This window comes from Mizuhopecten yessoensis, unplaced genomic scaffold (genome assembly GCF_002113885.1).
Source record: "Mizuhopecten yessoensis strain PY_sf001 unplaced genomic scaffold, ASM211388v2 scaffold2369, whole genome shotgun sequence".
In the NCBI taxonomy this organism is placed as follows: Eukaryota; Metazoa; Mollusca; class Bivalvia; order Pectinida; family Pectinidae; genus Mizuhopecten; species Mizuhopecten yessoensis.
This window is the reverse complement of record NW_018404512.1, coordinates 348,144-368,758: the sequence shown is the minus strand read 5'-3', so window position 1 is coordinate 368,758 and position 20,615 is coordinate 348,144. Positions and strand designations below refer to the sequence as shown.

The 20,615-nt window shown below is 39.1% G+C and overlaps 2 protein-coding genes and 1 long non-coding RNA gene across 9 annotated transcripts in view; 1 reads left to right on the top strand and 2 right to left on the bottom strand.

Moving 5' to 3' along the window:
- Window positions 1-4,064: 4,064 nt before the first annotated feature.
- LOC110445786 lies at window positions 4,065-9,017 on the bottom strand. Its single transcript, XM_021490574.1, has 2 exons — window positions 8,641-9,017; window positions 4,065-6,470 (listed from the first exon to the last, which is right to left on the bottom strand). The coding sequence occupies exon 2, from the start codon at window positions 6,467-6,469 to the stop codon at window positions 4,187-4,189; it is 2,283 nt and encodes a 760-aa protein (XP_021346249.1). The 5' UTR covers window position 6,470; window positions 8,641-9,017; the 3' UTR covers window positions 4,065-4,186.
- A 4,423-nt stretch (window positions 9,018-13,440) lies between these two features.
- LOC110445782 overlaps window positions 13,441-20,615 on the bottom strand; it is a 99,250-nt gene continuing 92,075 nt past the window's right edge. For all 7 annotated transcript variants that reach the window (XM_021490564.1, XM_021490567.1, XM_021490568.1 and 4 more), the window contains one exon: window positions 13,441-17,047. In XM_021490564.1, coding sequence (XP_021346239.1) covers window positions 15,968-17,047 — 1,080 coding nt within the window. In that variant the 3' untranslated portion in view covers window positions 13,441-15,967. The remainder of the gene's footprint in view (window positions 17,048-20,615) is intronic.
- Window positions 19,391-20,486, top strand: LOC110445785. Its single transcript, XR_002462397.1, has 3 exons — window positions 19,391-19,553; window positions 19,587-20,356; window positions 20,402-20,486. It is a non-coding gene; the product is annotated as an uncharacterized LOC110445785 (long non-coding RNA).

Sequence of the window (20,615 nt, the reverse complement as noted above, 5' to 3'; positions counted from 1 at the left end):
TAACTCCTAATGTTTCAATAGTTACCCACAATGTGGTGATAAGTGCTGATACAGTGACTAAATTATAACTCCTAATGTTTCCATATATACCCACAATGAGGTGATAAGTTTTGATATAGTGACTAAATTATCACTATATATGTTTCCATATATACCCACAATGTGGTGATAAAACAATATCAGGCGATGCAGATGCTCAAATAGAGTTAGGTATTCCTACACGATACATGTCACAAGTCATGTCTTTAGTCAAATCCAGAAGTTGTTTAGGTCACAAAAAGGATTCAAGATATAATTAAGAAGTTTGTCTTTATCATCGTAGACACTGAACTCTATAGTTATAAAACAAATTATGAAGAAAACCAAACATATGTCAGCGTTAGTAGGACCCCCTCCTATAGAAAACACGATGTAACACATTTGAATATAGGATACAACTATCGAGAAAAACCTGATACCGGCTCCGGAATAGTATGACATGTTAACTCTACAAGCAGAGGAATGATGCTGGCAACGGAGTTCCCAACTTCCCATATTAACTCAATTCAATAATTCTTTCTAAAATCGACTTGAATGGAGTTCACATTTTATAATTATTTGTTACATCATCCTTTCATTGTTTCTATTCTTACTTTGTTGCAATATAACAATTGTCCTTGTGTTATAGCTGCTTGGACTGATATCTTTGTTGTTTCTATAAAATATTTCCGTTGCAGCCTTCGTTGATTTCATCGTAACAATGTTATTTTCACTGTTTCTGCAGTTGCTTGTGTTTTTGTTATACTTATATATTTACAGATGCACATGTATTTACTTAAAATGCAGCTTTCATTGTTTACATTGTTGATCAAAATGTTGTCATGGTTACGCACTATGATGATTCTTTCTATCTAACTGTTTCCTTATAAATTCCATGTTTTATATTCCTCCCTTCCTAAGTTACTTAAAATCAATTGTAATTCTTTAGTTGCTTAAACTATGATTTTCATTATTTTCGTAATTAACAACAGTATTTAAGAAATGTTGTCTGTGGTTAATTACATCTTGGGCTAAGTTACATACAATGGGATTTTAGTGTATCCATAGTTACTTATGACTTGTTTTGATCTTGTGTTATTTTGTCTGTTACCGTTACTTCCCTCAGTTTGGTTGGTAGGGCGTAAGAATTGTTCCTGCTGCCCCCATTGCGCGACTAAATTTGGGATCTTATTTTTTCTCTTCTTTCTAAACGTCTTTATTCTTCCTAATGTCTCCCTTGACAATGCCTCACTTTTGGCCTTTAGTTGAGCGTTCGCCCCTGTAAGGAATGCTTTGGGTTCTGTCCCCTGGCCGAGACATACCAGAGTCTGTAAAAATGGTAGTTTCTACTCCTGCTTAACGCTCAGCAATTTAGTAGTGGGACGACTGGTTCGTCCGTTGTCAGTGTAATGTGACCGGGTGGAGTGTCCTGCTGGGTGTCTTCGGCAGAATGTTTCAGTGAGGTAGCACTATAAAGTCGGCAACAGTTACGTATACGCGCTACCACAAGGAGACAAACACGAACATATCGCAGCCTCCCAAAACACATACGCATGCATCTTGCACACAGGGAAGCCGTCCTTAAATGACCATAGCTGTTGATAGGACGTTAAACAATACTAAACCAAACCAAACCAAACCATCTTTGCTAATTGTTTTGAAAGTAACTCCAAATGTGATTGTTCATTAATACATCTACTTCAAGCGCTATTTAACTGTACGATATTTGCATAAAATTTAATCCATTGTTTCCGTAACAGTTTTACCCATGTAACCTTAATGTTAACTTTCCTTTATAGTAACATACCATCCTGTCCTGCGTATGGAGTTAATATGTTATTGTTGATTCGCTTTCCAGGAGACTGTTGTGTGCAATTATATGTTTAAATAGATGCGTCCGTCATGTTGGCTAATAAACTGGGTTTTTTTGCTTGAGGGGATTCCCTCTAAATTGACAAAGTGTAACGGTTATCAAAGACTTTTAACTGTGACCTTTCAGCGTCGATCATTGTTACACTGTATTGATTAGATCGTTTCCATAATGTGATTGCATTGCCTGAATTAAATGGTCTACATTTTACTTGTATTGCCTGCATTGGGAATTGTTTACATTTTTAGGTCACCTGAGACAAAGTCTCAAGTGACCTATTGCGATCGCCTTTTGTCCGTCGTCGTCCTTCGTCCGTCGTCCGTCGTGCGTCCGTAAACAATTTACATTTTCGACTTCTTCTCCAAAACCCCTGAACCAATTTCAATGAAATTTTGCTGGGACCTTCCATGTACAAAGGTCAACAAAAATAGTTGCCGGTTTAGTCCTAGCCCCCAGGGGCCTGAGGGGCGGGGCCAAAAAGGGTCAAATTGACTAAAATTTCAAAAATCTTCTTCTCAAAAACCCCTGAACCAATTTCAATGAAATTTTGCAGGGACCTTCTATGGACAAAGGTCACCAATAATAGTTGCCGGTTTAGGCCCAAGCCCCCAGGGGCCTGAGGGGCGGGGCCAAAAAGGGTTGAATTGACTGAAATTTCAAAAATCTTCTTCTCAAGACCCAGATATGGTAGAATCAAATACTCTTCATAGATGGAAGGGTCTTAAGGTGCTTTACCAAAATTGTGAATTTCATGACCCTGGGGTCTCACGTTTCCCTCTGGGGAGGGGGTAAACTTTACTATAGTTTATATAGGGAAATCACATTTTGGACCAACATTTGTTTAATTTCCATTGGAAGTAATTTAATTTGGGTTAGCATTATCAGTATTAGGTAGCAGTTTGATAGTATGCACCTATGAGCCCTGACTGACCCCCAGGGGCTGATTGGTGGGGCCAAAAAGGGTCGAATTTACTGAAACTTCAAAAATCTTCTTTTCAAGATCCCAGATATGGTAGAATCAAATACTCTTCATAGATGGAAGGGTCTTAAGGTGCTTTACCAAAATTGTGAATTTCTTGACCCTGGGGTCTCATGTTTCCCCCTGGGGAGGGGGTAAACTTTACTATAGTTTATATAGGGAAATCACATTTTGGACCAACATTTGTTTAATTTCCATTGGAAGTAATTCAATTTGTGTTAGCATTATCAGTATTAGGTAGCAGTTTGATAGTATGCACCTATGAGCCCTGACTGACCCCCAGGGGCTGATTGGTGGGGCCAAAAAGGGTCGAATTTACTGAAACTTCAAAAATCTTCTTTTCAAGATCCCAGATATGGTAGAATCAAATACTCTTCATAGATGGAAGGGTCTTAAGGTTTATGACCCTTGGGTCTCACGTTTTCCCCCTGGGGAAGGAGGGGGGGGGGGGCAAAATTTTTTATGGTTTATAATGGCAAATGATACTTTGAATATTACATGTTAATAACTTGATTGGAATTATAACCTTGAATTGACAGTTTGATACTTTGAAAATTTTGAGCCAGCCCTACCCCCAAGGGCTGTAGGGTGGGGCTCCAAGGAGTCAGTGTGCTAAAATTTCTTCATTTTCCTTGTTAAGAATCAGAGGTGCTAGGTTCAAATCCTTTTTAGTCTGAAATCTGTATGCTAGATATTGAGAAAGGTGGTTTTATTGTTTTTTGTCACTTTGAATAATATTTCTGTTCATGTTATAAACAAAATCAACTCTCTGTATAAATATATCAGGTGACCGTTAAGGCCCATGGGCCTCTTGTTATGTTGTATTATCTGTATTAGAATGGTCTATTTTTTATGGTATCGCCTTGATTTGACCGGTTAACGTTTTGCCTGTATTTCCTAAATCTGAATGACCTACATTGATTGTATTACAGATATACTTGAGTTTGACCTTTCTTCATTTTTACTGTATTTTCATAATATGAGCGATTGTATTGTCTGAATTAGATTAGCCTACATTATGATTGTGTTGCCAGAGTAAGCATGGTCCATTTTCCTGCTGTACATACATTACCGTCACAGAGACAACGTGGAAAACACTAAACTAATGGCGCTGTCATATACATGTATAACAAGTAAAATACCTTATTGCATTGGTATTATCTTCGTCGAGAAAAACGAATTCAGTCTGTGCTCGATTTCAGTCATTATATTTTATTAACATATGAAGCCATATTTATTCAATTTACAGGTTGCCTTCCACTCCAGTAGTGAAGATCAGTAGAGGTAAGACTAGTTCACCAAACCAATAGATAATTGGTTTAATATTTAAGGATTTTCACGTGGGACACACCATTATCATTTTCAAACGCGGCCCACATGACGTCATCGGTGTGTATCCCGATTGCCTGGGAACTTCCGGTGTCTGTGAGTATCGTCCGGATGTGGTTTCCTTCGCCAGTGATTAGATCGAGGGTGTTGCTGGTAAAATCTCCTATCAACAGATAACCTTTGTCGTCATATTTAACGTCAAATGGATCAAAGAAAGCCGACTCTTCTGTTTTCAATGTTTCACATTCTCCCGTATAGCGGAATTTCACTGATAGGGCGTTGTCAAGTACAACTACATGGCCGTTGTTTTGACCATCGCTATGTGCCGCGGTCTTTTCCAGGAAGGCAATATTTCCAGTTAGTGGACACTGTGTGAGACGTGTTGGACGAATAACTCCTGATGCCTCGGTGTCAGTCGCCATTACCACTTGACCATCAGTGTTATATAACGTTATTTTGTTTTCCGCCCCCACCAAAATTTGCTCTCTGTCCGTTACACAGATACAACGCGGCCAAGATTCTGTAGTGAAGCGATGCATGCGCGTGTCTGTATCAGGATCCAACTCTACAACGCGGCATTTCCACGTGCAGTACCACAGGTGCTGTGTTTTTGGCGACATGCTGATATCATTCACATTAGCCTTACACGTCACTGTCTTGATGACATCACCCGCATTGCCAACCAGTGTAAGAACGCGCGACTCCTCGTCACATGTCCACGCGTGACCTTCAGAAGTCAGACAAATGGACGTGATTGCGGAGGGCGATGGGAATTGCGACAAAATGACAGGTTGGTGGACTGGTCTTTTTGATAAAGCCTTACGCGTACGTTCCGGCTTTGGTGGCGTTACCTTGGCGGATTCGTGTTCATGATCAGAGGCAGGAATCGGTTGGTCAGGAAACAGTGATTGCACTTTGGTGATCTGTATTTCATCGCTGTGTGAAGATACATGGTTGATTTGTGGTTCGATGTCCTGTGAAGATACTTCAATACACTGCTCTTTAGGTTCCTGTGAGAAAGAGCCGTTGGGTTTGGGATCACGTGATGAAGACAGGATGGCCTGCAGAAGTGAGGGAGAAGGAGGATTGCCGGACGGAGGCTCAGGTGATTGTTCTGAGGGCAAACTCATCGATCGGCGGTCATGTCGCCTAGATACAGACACAGACACGTGCGTCTCTGGTCTTTGTGTTGAAGATCTGACAGTAATCATTGGGCGGATATCGGAAGACGTAGATGGACGAGCGGAAAGAAACCGATGGATGGACGAAGGAGCTTCTAGAGAGTTCCTCCTTTTAAATATAACGGTTCGTGGCTGTGGACGTTGATGGGGTCTGTTGGGGGGACCTGACGACTTCCCCCTCACTCTCTCGGATGCTGGTCGTGGTGGATGGTGGCCGGATCTAAGTACACCAGATCGTTGTGATTTCGGCCGCGTGGATGAGGTATTATCGTTGGACGGATCCTGATGTAGAACTACCCAATCTGTGGACTCAAGCGTGTTTTTTCTGTCAGCGGGTGGTGACGGTTTATGCGTTAGTCTTTCGTGGATGTCGTTAGATACCTGGCGTTCTTGGTGCAAGTTAGGACGGCAGTGGTTTGTTGATGATTGCTGAATGTCAAACGAGGTGTCTAATTGACCCAGGGCTTGTTTCAGGAGGTCCGTGACAACCTTGCAAGGACTAAATCTTGCTGTATGTAGAGAAGGCCATTTGGCCGTTTCGTAGCTAGGCCTTTTATACAGAGCATCAAACATGGTGATGCTACACCCGGTTTGCATGATCTGATGTCGATTTTTGATCTGTTCCGTCAAGTCTCGCAATCGCGCCTGGTGTTCCGTCTTGTACCTCATCAACAGATCCGTGTTTTCCTTTCCTAACTTGTCACATACAGAGACGTACTCGTCGATCATATCGTCTATTTCGTCTTTGCACTTGTTCCCCTGAGATTTCATCTGACAGACGACCTCTTTGATACGTGTTTTGTTGTCTATCAGCTTCTCCTCCGTCAGGTCGATAGAGCGTTGTACATTTGGGAGCTGTTCACTCTCCATGGAGGTGATAGAAAGTTCAAGTTTACTTTTAATGCTGGGCATAGCATCCGACAACTCCTCCATGATATGGCCACTGTGAAGTGACGTCACACACTTTCCACAAATTAAGTCATTACAGTCATAACACACAAAACTAACTGTTTTCTGTGAATGTACTGCACATCTCGAATCTCCTTGTGGTCGTAGTGGACTGCTGTCGGCAGACTGCTCGTTTGTTTCCATACTACAAATATAAGTGAGAAAACAGATAACCAATATCACCTGTCGGCCAGAGCCGTTGACGTACATCAAAGTGTGGTTATATAAACATTGTGCTTATGACAATCAATATATATTACAGTCAAAATGTGGGTAACATGTGAATACACATCCTGGTTCCTTGTTCAAAACGGAGATTATGTTTCTACAAGAATGTGTTCTAAGTTAGCCTTGTTTTTATAGCAAGGACTATAACATTACAACTACACACAGGTACGTAGCTATAGCGAGGACTATAACATTACAACTACACACAGGTCACTAAGTATAGCCAGGGCTATAACATTACAACTATACACAGGTATCTAGCTATAGCCAGGACTATAACATTACATCTACATATATGTCCCTAGCTATAGAAAGGATTATAACATTAAAACTACACACAGTTCCCTAGCTATAGAAAGGTCTATAACATTACAACTACACACAGGTCCCTAGCTATGGAGAGGACTATAACATTACAACTACACACGGGTCCCTAGCTATGGCGAGGACTATAACATTACAACTACACACAGGTCCCTAGCTATGGCGAGGACTATAACATTACAACTACACACAGGTCCCTAGCGATAGCCAGGACTATAACATTACAACTACACACAGGTCCCTAGCTATAGCCAGGACTAAAACATCACAACTACTACACACAGGTATCTAGCCATAACCAGGACTATAACATTACAACTACACACAGGTCCCTAGCTATAGACAGGACTATAACATTACAACTACACACAGTTACGTATCTTTAGCTAGGACTATAACATTACAACTACACACGGGCCCCTAAGTATAGCGAGGACTATAACATTACAGCTACACACACGTCCCTAGCTATAGCCAGGACTATACCATTACAACTACACACAGGTCTCTAGCTATAGCCAGGACTATAACATTAGAACTACACACAGGTCCCTAGCTATAGCAAGGACTATAACATTACAACTACACACATGTCTCTAGCTATAGCCAGGACTATAACACTACAACTACACACGGGTCCCTAAGTATAGCCAGGGCTATAACATTACAACTACACACATGAATTTGGCTATAGCCAAGACTACAGCGATACAACTTTACCCAGATCATTAGATATAGCCAGGGCTATAACATTACAACTACACATATGATTTTGGCTAAAGCCAAGACTATAACGATACAACTTTACCCAGATCATTAGCTATAGCCAGGGCTATAACATTACAACTACACACGGGTCCCTAGCTATGGAGAGGACTATAACATTACAACTACACACAGTTCCCTAGCTATAGACAGGACTATAACATTACAACTACACACAGGCCCCTAGCTATAGCCAGGACTAAAACATCACAACACTACACACAGGTATCTAGCCATAACAAGGACTATAACATTACAACTACACACATGAATTTGGCTATAGCCAAGACTACAGCGATACAACTTTACCCAGATCATTAGATATAGCCAGGGCTATAACATTACAACTACACACGGGCCCCTAAGTATAGCGAGGACTATAACATTACAGCTACACACACGTCCTAGCTATAGCCAGGACTATAACATTACCACTACACACAGGTCTCTAGCTATAGCCAGGACTATAACACTACAACTACACACGGGTCCCTAAGTATAGCCAGGGCTATAACAATACAACTACACACGGGTCCCTAAGTATAGCCAGGGCTATAACATTACAACTACACACATGAATTTGGCTATATCCAAGACTACAACGATACAACTTTACCCAGATCATTAGATATAGCCAGGGCTATAACATTACAACTACACACGGGTCCCTAAGTATAGCCAGGGCTATAACATTACAACTACACACATGAATTTGGCTATAGCCAAGACTACAACGATACAGCTTTACCCAGATCATTAGCTATAGCCAGGGCTATAACATTACAACTACCGTACACACATGATTTTGGCTATAGCCAAGACTACAACGATACAACTTTACCCAGATCATTAGCTATAGCCAGGGCTATCACTAAACTACACGCTTCAGTTAGGAATGTTATACTTCAACTACACCAGCTTACTGGTTATACATAGGACTGTCACGATACAAGCCACCCACGTCCGAACAATTATAACAGTAGAACACAATAACTCACCTCTGATGTATATAGTGGTAATCACTTCCGTCGTGTTGTGTTGCCGTGACAACAGGACGCCACAGTGTCAGCTGTCACTCACAGCCGGTGTCACCAAGAATAAGTATTTATAGAACTACCCGAGCAGGATAACTACGAGTATGTGTCACATTGCATGGAATAGGCTTCCCGTCGAACATTGTCGTGGTCGTTAGCTACAGTGGACTCTGGTGTTCTTTGTAGAGAGTATACGTACCCCGTGTTCATTACGATTGGTACTTTGGGATCACCATCCCCCTTGCTCCAATATTATGGCGTTGCATGGTTGCGATTATTACAACATGACACAGACTACATATTACCCCGCACCTACAGTATATTATAAACTATTTGCTGTAGTGATATTGACTCTGCAAACACATACATCGGTTATATTACCGCCCACACATCCAGAATGTAGACCGCACAACAAGTAGATAAATAGAGAACGAAACAGAGGGAGAACGAGACAAACAATGGCTATAGGTTATACACTCAGCAACATTGACTGCTAACACCTTGAAATAAAGTGCATCGTTTACGATATTGTGTTGAACAATTTCCTGTATCCCATACTTAAGCTAACCGTACTTTGACCAAGCTATCACAGATATCGTCGATCTACAACTCCCACACAGCACCAAGCTTTGATCGCTAGCGACGCTGTCATGTCAATCCATGAGAGTCCATTACCAATATCTATATCTGTTGATGACGAACGATAACTGCTTTTTTAAAAACACACAAAATAGTGAAGGCATCACGGGCTTATTGACATTATTTAATGAATTATAACAAAGTCCTGTATTGGAATAAAAGCTAACTAGTCTAGTCCAGGTTATTACAATCAATTGGCCAGGTAGTGCAGATTATATACATAATTTAAGTGTTTTGTTAAAAGTCTCGGTCTATTGCAGCTTAGGTTGTCGACGGACACGGGCGGTTAGACATAAGTAACAGGTATAAACAGGTATTCACAGGTACACAAAACAAATACTCTTTCTTTAAATGGCGAAGCAATATAACCTTTATTTAGCATATCACGGTATAGCTAGGTCAAATATAATGCCCCATATCAATGAACTTGTTGTTTAAACAAAGCTATATATCTGTTTGACTACCGATACTCAACTACATGGTCTTAATACCTTATAAAATAGTGTAGCGAGGAAGTTCAATTGGTTAGGGCTTCCGTCTAAAATTCGGATGGTCCCGGGTACGAATGCGGTTTGTCGTGCATAAATGATGTACACTTGGCAATGGGATATCTGACTGGGTTGTACATAGAGTTGTCTTTGGGGGCGAAAACTTAGAAAAGGGAGAGAGGATGTAGCGAAAACGTAGAAAAGGGAGAGAGGATGTGGCGAAAACTTAGAAAAGGGAGAGAGGATGTAGCGAAAACTTAGAAAAGGGAGAGAGGATGTGGCGAAAACTTAGAAAAGGGAGAGAGGATGTAGCGATAACTTAGAAAAGGGAGAGAGGATGTAGCGAAATTGGACTGTTTCGTTCATCGGCGACCTTTTATCTTAATTGGTTAGATCGTCCGCTTAGAGTTCGAAGGGTCCCGGGTTCGAACCCCGGTCTGGTCGTGCATTTCTCTTTTTTCTTGTTATAGCAGTAATAACCGACTTCGAGCAGGAGACGTATAGGTAGACAACACAGACTGATTCATCAATCTAAACATCCTCAACTGTCCATCAAAGACCGAGGGAACAATCAAACTGATCATTAGAAACTATCCATCTTAGGATAGAATAATCACAGACTGTGGGAACAATCACAATGGACGTTCTAACTGTCCAACCTAGGAATTTCTTTTCTCAACCGTCTAAACTATCCATCTTAGGATTTTCAGTTTAAAATATTCATAATTGTGTATCACAGACTGTTGGACCAACTATGGAATTTCTGTCTCAACCTTCTTCATCACATGATACCATCTGACTGGACCATCTAAAGTGTTCATCTTAGAGAATCATCAGATAGGACCTTCCTAACATCTTAGACTGATACATACGTTGCTTTGATTTTCGACACCAGCTTGTACCACAGTAAATACTTGAATCATACCCATACATAGTGTTCACAACAGAGTTTATCCAAATCTGTCAAAAACACAGGTGCTTGACACACTAATAATAATTTGATGTGTATATACTATAAAATAGTATAGTTTACACATCATATTACTATTAGTGTGTCCAGCACCTGTGGTCAAAAGAGCAACTTGCAGTCCAACAATTTTTCAATTTTCTAAGCTATAATCAGTACGCCTCTATCTCTTGTTCTAGGATGCAATTTTTTACTATTCTTAGGCATAAATCTATTTGATGTAATATAAAGGAGGGGAAAGAATTGTATTTGTCACAAACGACGCAACCATAAACTTACCCATGGAACTTATCCTAAAATAATCTGCGATAGCAAAATTGTAAACAATGACGTGGTAGAGGCATCCCTGGTAGAGGTGACCTAACTTAAAGTCGATCAGAAATATTATGACAAAAATTGATAAATGGTATCATCACTAAATATCGTAACAATTTTATAATCACAGCCCTTAGTGCCTGTGTCCTTCCACGCTAAGGGTACAGCGTTTCTACACTCATTACATGCCATGCTATTTTAGCAACCCATATGACTGCTTTCTAACCTTAATATGTCTACCTTGCACACTTTGCAGCGATAGTCGACATGCACGCCAACATGTATCCTACACGTGCTGTCGTCATTGTAAAGTGCAGCTATATCAGACTGGCAACACAACAGGGAACTTGCGGTAATCATTGAAAACCTTGGCATGGCCGGGAAAATAATAGAGAGAAGGGACTAGGAGCGAACTCATGAAAACTTACTGCGAGCAGGGCACATCAAATAACAGGGGGAAGTCCTATGCTAGGACAGGAAGGAGTTCCTATACACAGCAGCAACACCAATAGTCTGATATTTTTCAGCGATTGAATGAAAGGGAGATAGTAAACGATAGTACGGGGTTTTCTTTTGACTGACAAATCCTACCGAGGTTTGACTGATCCATGCATTTTGGAAAGTGCTCTTGCTAGTCAAGGGGAGACCTTATGAAGGTCTTGACATACAGCAAAAGAGAAAACAAAGTATAGCAAGCCAAACTAAAGGAGGTTTATATCAACTTTAAAATATCACTGAAAATTAGGCAGGTGCTGCAACACACTTCCTTGTACGATCTGGTTTACCACAATTGAGTGTTTTATAGACAAAATGGAAACCATCACCAGATCGGTTTGCCTTTACATCACTCAGATACGACTCTATCGCCGAAACTGGTCATTGAATTACAGCTCTTCTGCCACACGCTGTATCAGGCCCAAGTAATCTAGCAGCCACGAAAACTGACGACAATCAACACTTGCCGTAGTACAAACAGGTGTTCTGAATAGATAACCCAATTGTCAAAAATATTTCGTTTCGGAAGCCGTCCTGTCGAAATGGAAAAGGCCTGTATAATCTGCACAGATCATGTGCTTGAATTGGGTATAGATATCATACTCATGATCCTATTCAGTAATCCGATGTCTCATATTTAGGCATTTCCTAAACAAGATGATCACTCTGTCATTACGTCTGCCATGTAGAGCATTGCGAGGGATTTTGTAACATTGTTTATCACATCTACAATCTACCTTACAAGGCTTGTGTTACCGACAGAATATCTGTGTCCCAGAAAGTCATTAAGTCGCCGATCGACAGCGACAAATTCAGACTAGTCTTTTTACTGGGCAGATCGTTTATCGCATTACACACAGATAACTAGAAAAGTAAGTATAGGCCATTAGGAGAACACAAGAGCAGGTTGATCAGGATAAATCGTGAATATCACCACACGACAAGTGTTCGCTTCTGTCGAAAAGTTTTTCGTTCAAAAATTCATTGCTTCGTACCTCTAACAGTAATTTATACCAGCATATTGTTGAAAGCTGAAGGACTATCAGTCCCCTGGTTGGACACAACCTTGCCTCTAGAATTCAAACTGGCATGATTTACTTTAGCCAAAATTTGTAATTTCGGAACAATTTTGATCAATTTTGATATGTATTTCCATTGATCTTGGTATCACTGATGGGTCCTAAATGAAGGGAATGACCAATGATGCAATAAATGTTTACTTTGTAGGACTTTCCACCTCAAAGAAAGTTAAAAGATTAAAGTGCTACCTTATTTTGTCTTTCTATTGATTATTTCACACAAGGTGGTTGAAAGCTGGTGGATCATTAGTCTCCAGGTTGGACATGTTCTGGCACAGTTCATGTGAAATAATATTTGAAGAGTAATTTACATACTGTAGCCAAACATGGCTACTTGTTTTTACCCTATATATCTATACTCGTATACAATTATGATCATTTGGGATGTCATTTTTACCAAAAGTCGATCTTAAGCCTTAAAACATGTAAAACTGATCTGAACTCCTTAGTTTAGGTCCAAATATAGCTGTAACAAATTCTCAAGTCCCTGTGATTGGTACCACTTAAGAGGCCTATCCACTTTCTTTGGTTTTTCCACATCAACAAACTTCCTTCTTCAATACGAGCCTTCCTTACCTGTATTTCTAGTCATTATAGGTTCAGATTATTGCGTTTGTAAGTATGTTGAATGAGATGGGAGTCTCAGGGTATTGTTGGGTCAAACTTTTGTATTACACTGGTGTACAACACCCGTCTCATACCTAATTGGATTATATTACCGTGACACTGAAAATTCTGTTTGGTGCTTCATACAACATACAACAAATCTAATATTGTAGAGTATTTTATTCTCTGTAATAAATTGTTAAGTTATATATAATATAATATATTACAATAATACATATTTAATAATGTGTAATGAACAATAATATTGAAATAATGAATAACTATTAAACTCTGACCTTGTCAATGAATCTCAAAGCAATGAACAATAATTGAATCCTACCAGATTACCTCCTTTTCTATTAGGAAAACATCCTTTGGTATCAGCCCCTTTTATTACCAGATTACCTCCCTTTATTATTATTAGAATCAACATTATAATACCAAGAAAAAAAATCTTGAGTTGGCACTACCTGAAATACAGGATGGGATGCTTGCAAAAATACAAACATCTGTGACAAATCCAAACGATGAAACCACCGGGAAAACAAATCCTAGAACTAGCATCACTGGGAAATATAATCCCACAGATGGCACCACCAGGGAAACAAATGAAATCCTCTAGCTGGCAATAACAGGGAAACCTATTCTAGAGCTGGCATTACAAGGGAAACAAAAGTTGAAGTTTGCGAAAATAGAAACTTTTGTCTTACAAATACTACAGCTAGCACCATAAGGGAAACATATTCTAGACCTGACACAAACAAAAACATATTTAACACTTGTCAAAATACAAATTTCTTATCAGGGATTTGTCTTTTTGGCGGTTCTTAGCAACTCTGTGACGGTTTTCTTTGTATCTTTGATGAGACCAAGTCCTCCGAAAGACAGAATTTTGGTGAGCTCTCATGTTACATAGCGTAAAAAAAAATCTAAAACCTTTTTATCATTTCGCAATTATCATTCAACACATTTCTTTATTATCAGTTTTGGAAAAGGTAGTTAAGGGAGGTAATCCAGGAGTGGCTCAATAAAACTTACAAGGCTAAAATGAATTAATGACCCAAGAATTCTATATTCAGTTATTGCATGGTTATTTCCCTTTGATACTGATCAAAGTCAGTGAGTTTCAGCGTTGTCGATATCTCTCAACAGCTTTACTAGATTGATGTATCTTATACACACATACCATACCTCACAACCAGTATCTTATACACACTTTGCCTAAAAAGCTGACATTTGTGTCTTAAAACAGTAATTCTTAACAGAATATATTTCTGTAAGTCACTATTTTTGTATTTGTCCCCAGTGATGAAGTGCTTGCTGACACCCAGTAATTTGTATTCATCCCGAGTGTTTAAGTGCTTGCTGACACCCAGTAATTTGTATTTGTCACGAGTGTTTAAGTGCTTGCTCACACCCAGTAATTGGTATTTGTCCCCAGTATGTAAGAGTTTACTGACACCCAGTAATGACATTTCTCTTATTTCCCTTTCACACAATGCTACTTTGCATAAACACTGACTTGTTGAATATAGTATGAAATATAACTTAAATCAATTTACGAGAAAGCTAGGTTTAAAGGGACTTTATACATGTAGATTGTTCATTAATACTTAAAGGGATAATTTTACAACATATTGTAAATAAAAGATAAGTAAGTTGGTCCATATTGTTTTTTATCAGTTTGTTTCAAGCACGGGTGTTTCCTTTATTTTATTTCAGGATTAGTCACGTTATATATGAACAGGAAATATCAATAGACATTAACTGACTCAAAATCACAGATCCCTTAAACCTTTATAATTACAGAATGGTTTGTAAATGTAAACTCCTGAAAGAAAAAATACCAATGTCATAAAGTTCATTGTGAGCAAATATCAGACGTGTATATATGACAAGGCCTCCTTGACCAGTGGAGATTAAGAGGACCTCTACGCAGCTCATGTCTGTGGAATGTAGCCGTAAATCCCTGGAATGTCTTACAGATGTTGTTTAGGAGAAGTGTTTGCTAAAAATATATTTTTGCTATAATATTTTTTTATTTCCCATTCTTTGGGTAATGTTTTGTTTTGCAAGTCATTAGCAACAATTTCTGAATATCTGTCTAGCATGTTTTTATTTAAGCAGTTTCTCCGATATCTTCGAGCAGTATTTTGGAAATTGATACTTTATATATAGATGTGTATTAATGATATGATTCTAATTAAAAAATATTCTAAAATACTTGGGATCTGGTCTGTAATGAAATTGTTGTATCCAAACATCTGTGACATAATGAAGTGGCAGAGAGAAAAGAGGCTATACAACCTGATTGGTTGTCTATCAATTGTTAAACACCTTTTAAAACTGAACTTTGGCTACAGTACAAATGATCCAGCTGTTATCAACATTTAAACAGCAATAACTGCCAAATGTATTCCGAGTCTTTAGTATGTTTGGAGTGTACTTGGTTAGATATACTCTGATTAAGGGTATCGGTGAATGTGGAAAACAATGAACATAAGTGGCTATAATGCTTTTTATCACAGTCTATATATAGTAACAGAATCCCATTGGTCATAAGCTTTAACACAATAACATGTGGTTAACATGAACTCTGGTCATGATCCCTAACAACAATACTACGTACAAAAATAACATCCTATTAAGTTTAAACATTGAGATTATGCATCAGTTTTTCAGTAATACAACAAAGTTATGCTTCATTTTTGTTCTAATGATTTCAATGTTTTCAGTAGGTTGCTAAGTAGAGTTGCTAGGTTGGTTGCCTGGCGCATGAGATATCGCATGTGAGGGTCACCTAGAGGTTTACCTACAGCTGCATGAGCTGCGTTCACTGTACTCTTGTAAGCGTTGGTGACCTTAATAACCTCAAAACCAAGGTGCTGTGCTTGATGTACTGCTTCCATCATCAGCATGGTCGCTTGGCAATGAAGGAACATTTTAGCAAGGGTGTGCATACTTTTGTTGAGATTTTTGGCCATTTTGTCTCGTGTCTGAGTTGCATTACTGACCAAAAGCTTGGCATCTGTCACAAATAATTTTACTTGACCTATCAATTCATCCTTACACATCCCAAACTGCATTGGTTGGCGGTCAATGCGGGATTCCTTCAGAGTCTCCATCGTCTGTTTCAATTCTGACAAGAGTTTGTCTGAGTCCTCGTTGGCACATGCGAAACTTTCTACACTGTATGTCCGTTTGAGAATGTGTTTAACACTGTCTGAATGATTTTTACTGACCTTGTCACGTAATAAAGCAAAACATTCCTCAGACAGGGAGTCTTTACCATCTCCATTTATAGAAGATGTTGGGGAGGATGATAATGAGGACGAAACAGATGATGACACTGAAGGGGCAGGGTTAGATTTACGGGGAGGTCGTAACGGGGAAGAGACTGGGACTGGGACAGGGGCTTGTTTTACTTTGGTGGAAGTACGCTTGATGGAAGACTTCCCTGAGGATAAGTCTCGGAGAAGGTCAAAGTTGTTGTAGGTATGGGTTTCAGGCTCGTCCGACGAGGAACTACTGCGCGACATAGACATTGGGCGCCACATGCTGCCCACTGTCCCAAACGGACTCACTTTCAGGTCCTTCTTGGCCTGCGATGTTTCAGTCACTGACAGAGATAAATCATCCTTGGTAGTGATCTCCACTGGGTCGGATTTGTTGTAAAGTGACAGACGGAGGGGCTCCAATGGTCGTCGCTCATCAGAGCTAGAGATCTGTCCATCCGAAGCGGTCAGAAGAGCTTTCATTGGTCCCGTCTTCTTACTGCCCTTCTGAAAAACGGACAAAATAAAAGTTTATTTTCATATTTTATTTAGCAACAAATCTCTTTTTAAATTTGTAAGTACATTTGTATAATGTTTGATGAAGGTTTAATGTGAAATCAATTGTAAAAATTACACTTACAGGATTAATACCAAATACTAATGTGATTTATTATCGGAACTAGCTGAAGCTAGAACATTGACCAATCTGGAAGGGCCCCTTGGAGTACATGTCACAAACCAGCACCACATGCATAGTACACCCATCAAACTAGGTTAGTTGATATGTCTCCCTTACAAGAGTTAACTTTTTTTTTGAAATTTAAATTCTTAATTGTTGACGGATCTAGCTACATTTAATTATTGTGTGGAAACCTTTGGTCATCAGAGCAATGTATATTTATTTATCCTGAACAGATTTTACTCAAATTCTAATTTTTATATATTGTAGATGATTGATTTTTCCCCCAGAATACCAGATAATATTGAAGCAAATAATTTTGTGAAAATGAAAAAATGGACAAACAAGACCAATGAAGTGACCTAATTCGATAATGGAGATAATTAAGGGCACAGCCAAAAAAGATCAAATGGGGCAGACCATGAATGGTAAACATGATGAATATGTAGAACTCTATAGAAATATTATCATATGGGAAGGACACCTTACAAATGATCACTATAAGGTGGACTGTAAAGGATACCTTACAAATGATCACTATAAGGTGGACTGTAAAGGATACCTTACAACTTACATACAGTTACTGTAACAAGACACAATCGTCAAATCTCAGGTTAGTCATATTAATATCCCCAAAAAAGCGTGAGTGGATCGCCAAACACTAGTAACTTTAAGCGTGAAATCGCAATCAAATCAAAGTTTGTATATTATAACTGTAGCTCTCCACTTCATTCAAGGTCAATAATTGTTAAATTTTATAAAGCTATATTACAATTCACAAAAAACACCTGTTATTATGATATAGTATATATAAATATATAAACATCTACATAAGGAAACTCATATTTCCATCAACCCTTTTGTCATGCTGTAAGTCATAATTATGTGAATTGACTAGCTGTGTGACATTTTAATGAACATATCAAATGTGTGACATTCAATGGTACAAACTAGCTGAGTGACTATGGACTGTGTGATCTATACTGTAGGTAAAGGTATGGACTGTGTGATCTATACTGTAGGTAAAGGTATGGACTGTGTGATCTATACTGTAGGTAAAGGTATGGACTGTGTGATCTATACTGTAGGTAAAGGTATGGACTGTGTGATCTATACTGTAGGTAAAGGTATGGACTGTGTGATCTATACTGTAGGTAAAGGTATGGACTGTGTGATCTATACTGTAGGTAAAGGTATGGACTGTGTGATCTATACTGTAGGTAAAGGTATGGACTGTGTGATCTATACTGTAGGTAAAGGTATGGACTGTGTGATCTATACTGTAGGTAAAGGTATGGACTGTGTGATCTATACTGTAGGTAAAGGTATGGACTGTGTGATCTATACTGTAGGTAAAGGTATGGACTGTGTGATCTATACTGTAGGTAAAGGTATGGACTGTGTGATCTATACTGTAGGTAAAGGTATGGACTGTGTGATCTATACTGTAGGTAAAGGTATGGACTGTGTGATCTATACTGTAGGTAAAGGTATGGACTGTGTGATCTATACTGTAGGTAAAGGTATGGACTGTGTGATCTATACTGTAGGTAAAGGTATGGACTGTGTGATCTATACTGTAGGTAAAGGTATGGACTGTGTGATCTATACTGTAGGTAAAGGTATGGACTGTGTGATCTATACTGTAGGTAAAGGTATGGACTGTGTGATCTATACTGTAGGTAAAGGTATGGACTGTGTGATCTATACTGTAGGTAAAGGTATGGACTGTGTGATCTATACTGTAGGTGAGGGTATGGACTGTGTGATCTATACTGTAGCCTGTAGGTAAAGGTATGGACTGTGTGATCTATACTGTAGGTAAAGGTATGGACCGTGTGATCTATACTGAAGGTGAGGGTATGGACTGTGTGATCTATACTGTAGGTAAAGGTATGGACTGTGTGATCTATACTGTAGGTAAAGGTATGGACTGTGTGTTCTATACTGTAGGTGATGGTATGGACTGTGTGTTCTATACTGTAGGTAAAGGTATGGACTGTGTGATCTATACTATAGGTGAGGGTATGGACTGTGTGATATATACTGTAGGTAAAGGTATGGACTGTGTGATCTGTAGGTAAAGGTATGGACTGTGTGATCTATACTGTAGGTGAGGGTATGGACTGTGTGATCTATACCGTAGGTAAAGGTATGGACTGTGAGTTCTATACTGTAGGTAAAGGGATGGACTGTGTGTTCTATACTGTAGGTGAGGGTATGGACTGTGTGTTCTATACTGTAGGTAAAGGTATGGACTGTGTGATATATACTGTAGGTAAAGGTATGGACTGTGTGATCTGTAGGTGAGGATATTGACTGTGTGATCTGTAGGTAAAGGTATGGACTGTGTGATCTATACTGAAGGTAAAGGTATGGACTGTGTGAATTGTAAGTGATGGCCTGGACTGTATGATAGATAGTTTTTGTCCCATCTTGTATATGAGACTAAGACATAATCAGAAAAATTATGAGTTTTGTACCCAGGTTTGCCTGCTCCAAAATTGTCAAGACTTTCATGTCTGCTTGATGTATAAACTAAAATGACAAGGAAGTTGTCAACTCCACAGTTATATAAATAACAAGATAAATTGATTTGTGGTTTACACCATCAATGACAACTTAAACATTCACTTATACAATGAGTAGTTTGTATGACAACCGTACACAGATCATGTTCTACACCCTTGTAATGACAAGCTGATGTCTAAGACAGAATTGGAAGCTATTTTAATTTTAACAGGTATAAAGTCATTTGAACAAGAACTTTGTAAAGTTTTCAAAGATCATACAATTGAAGAACTTTGGTCTAGTACCACTGGATAACTTGTATCCAAGTCAGTATAGCGGGGGTTTCAGCTGATCGACTGAACTACATTGTATGTATCTGATGTACGTGTATAAAGCCCTGGTACAGGCTTTAACATACATAACTCACCAGACACCTCTGGAATAGACGGAAATCCATGATACGTATTCGTGATTATCACAGTGTCGAATTGTTAACTTGCTGAAGTGACACCAACAACAGATCCTACTATTCTGACTGTACTACGGGTACTTGCATTACAGAGGTTATAGACTGTAAATTTGTATGTGTTAGAGGTAGAGATTTGTGACATGTGTTTGATGTAGAGGTCTGTGATGTAGAGGTCTGTGATGTAGAGGTCTGTGATGTAGAGGTCTGTGACATGTGTTTGATGTAGAGGTCTGTGACATGTGTTAGATGTAGAGGTCTGTGACATGTGTTTGATGTAGAGGTCTGTGATATGTGTTTGATGTAGAGGTCTGTGATATGTGTTAGATGTAGAGGTCTGTGATATGTGAGGTCTGTGACATGTGTTAGATGTAGAGGTCTGTGACATGTGTTAGATGTAGAGGTCTGTGACATGTGTT

Coding starts and splice junctions, on each gene's coding strand:
- LOC110445786 (XM_021490574.1), bottom strand. CDS start 6,469: ATGGAAACAAACGAGCAGTCTGCCGACAGCAGTCCACTACGACCACAA.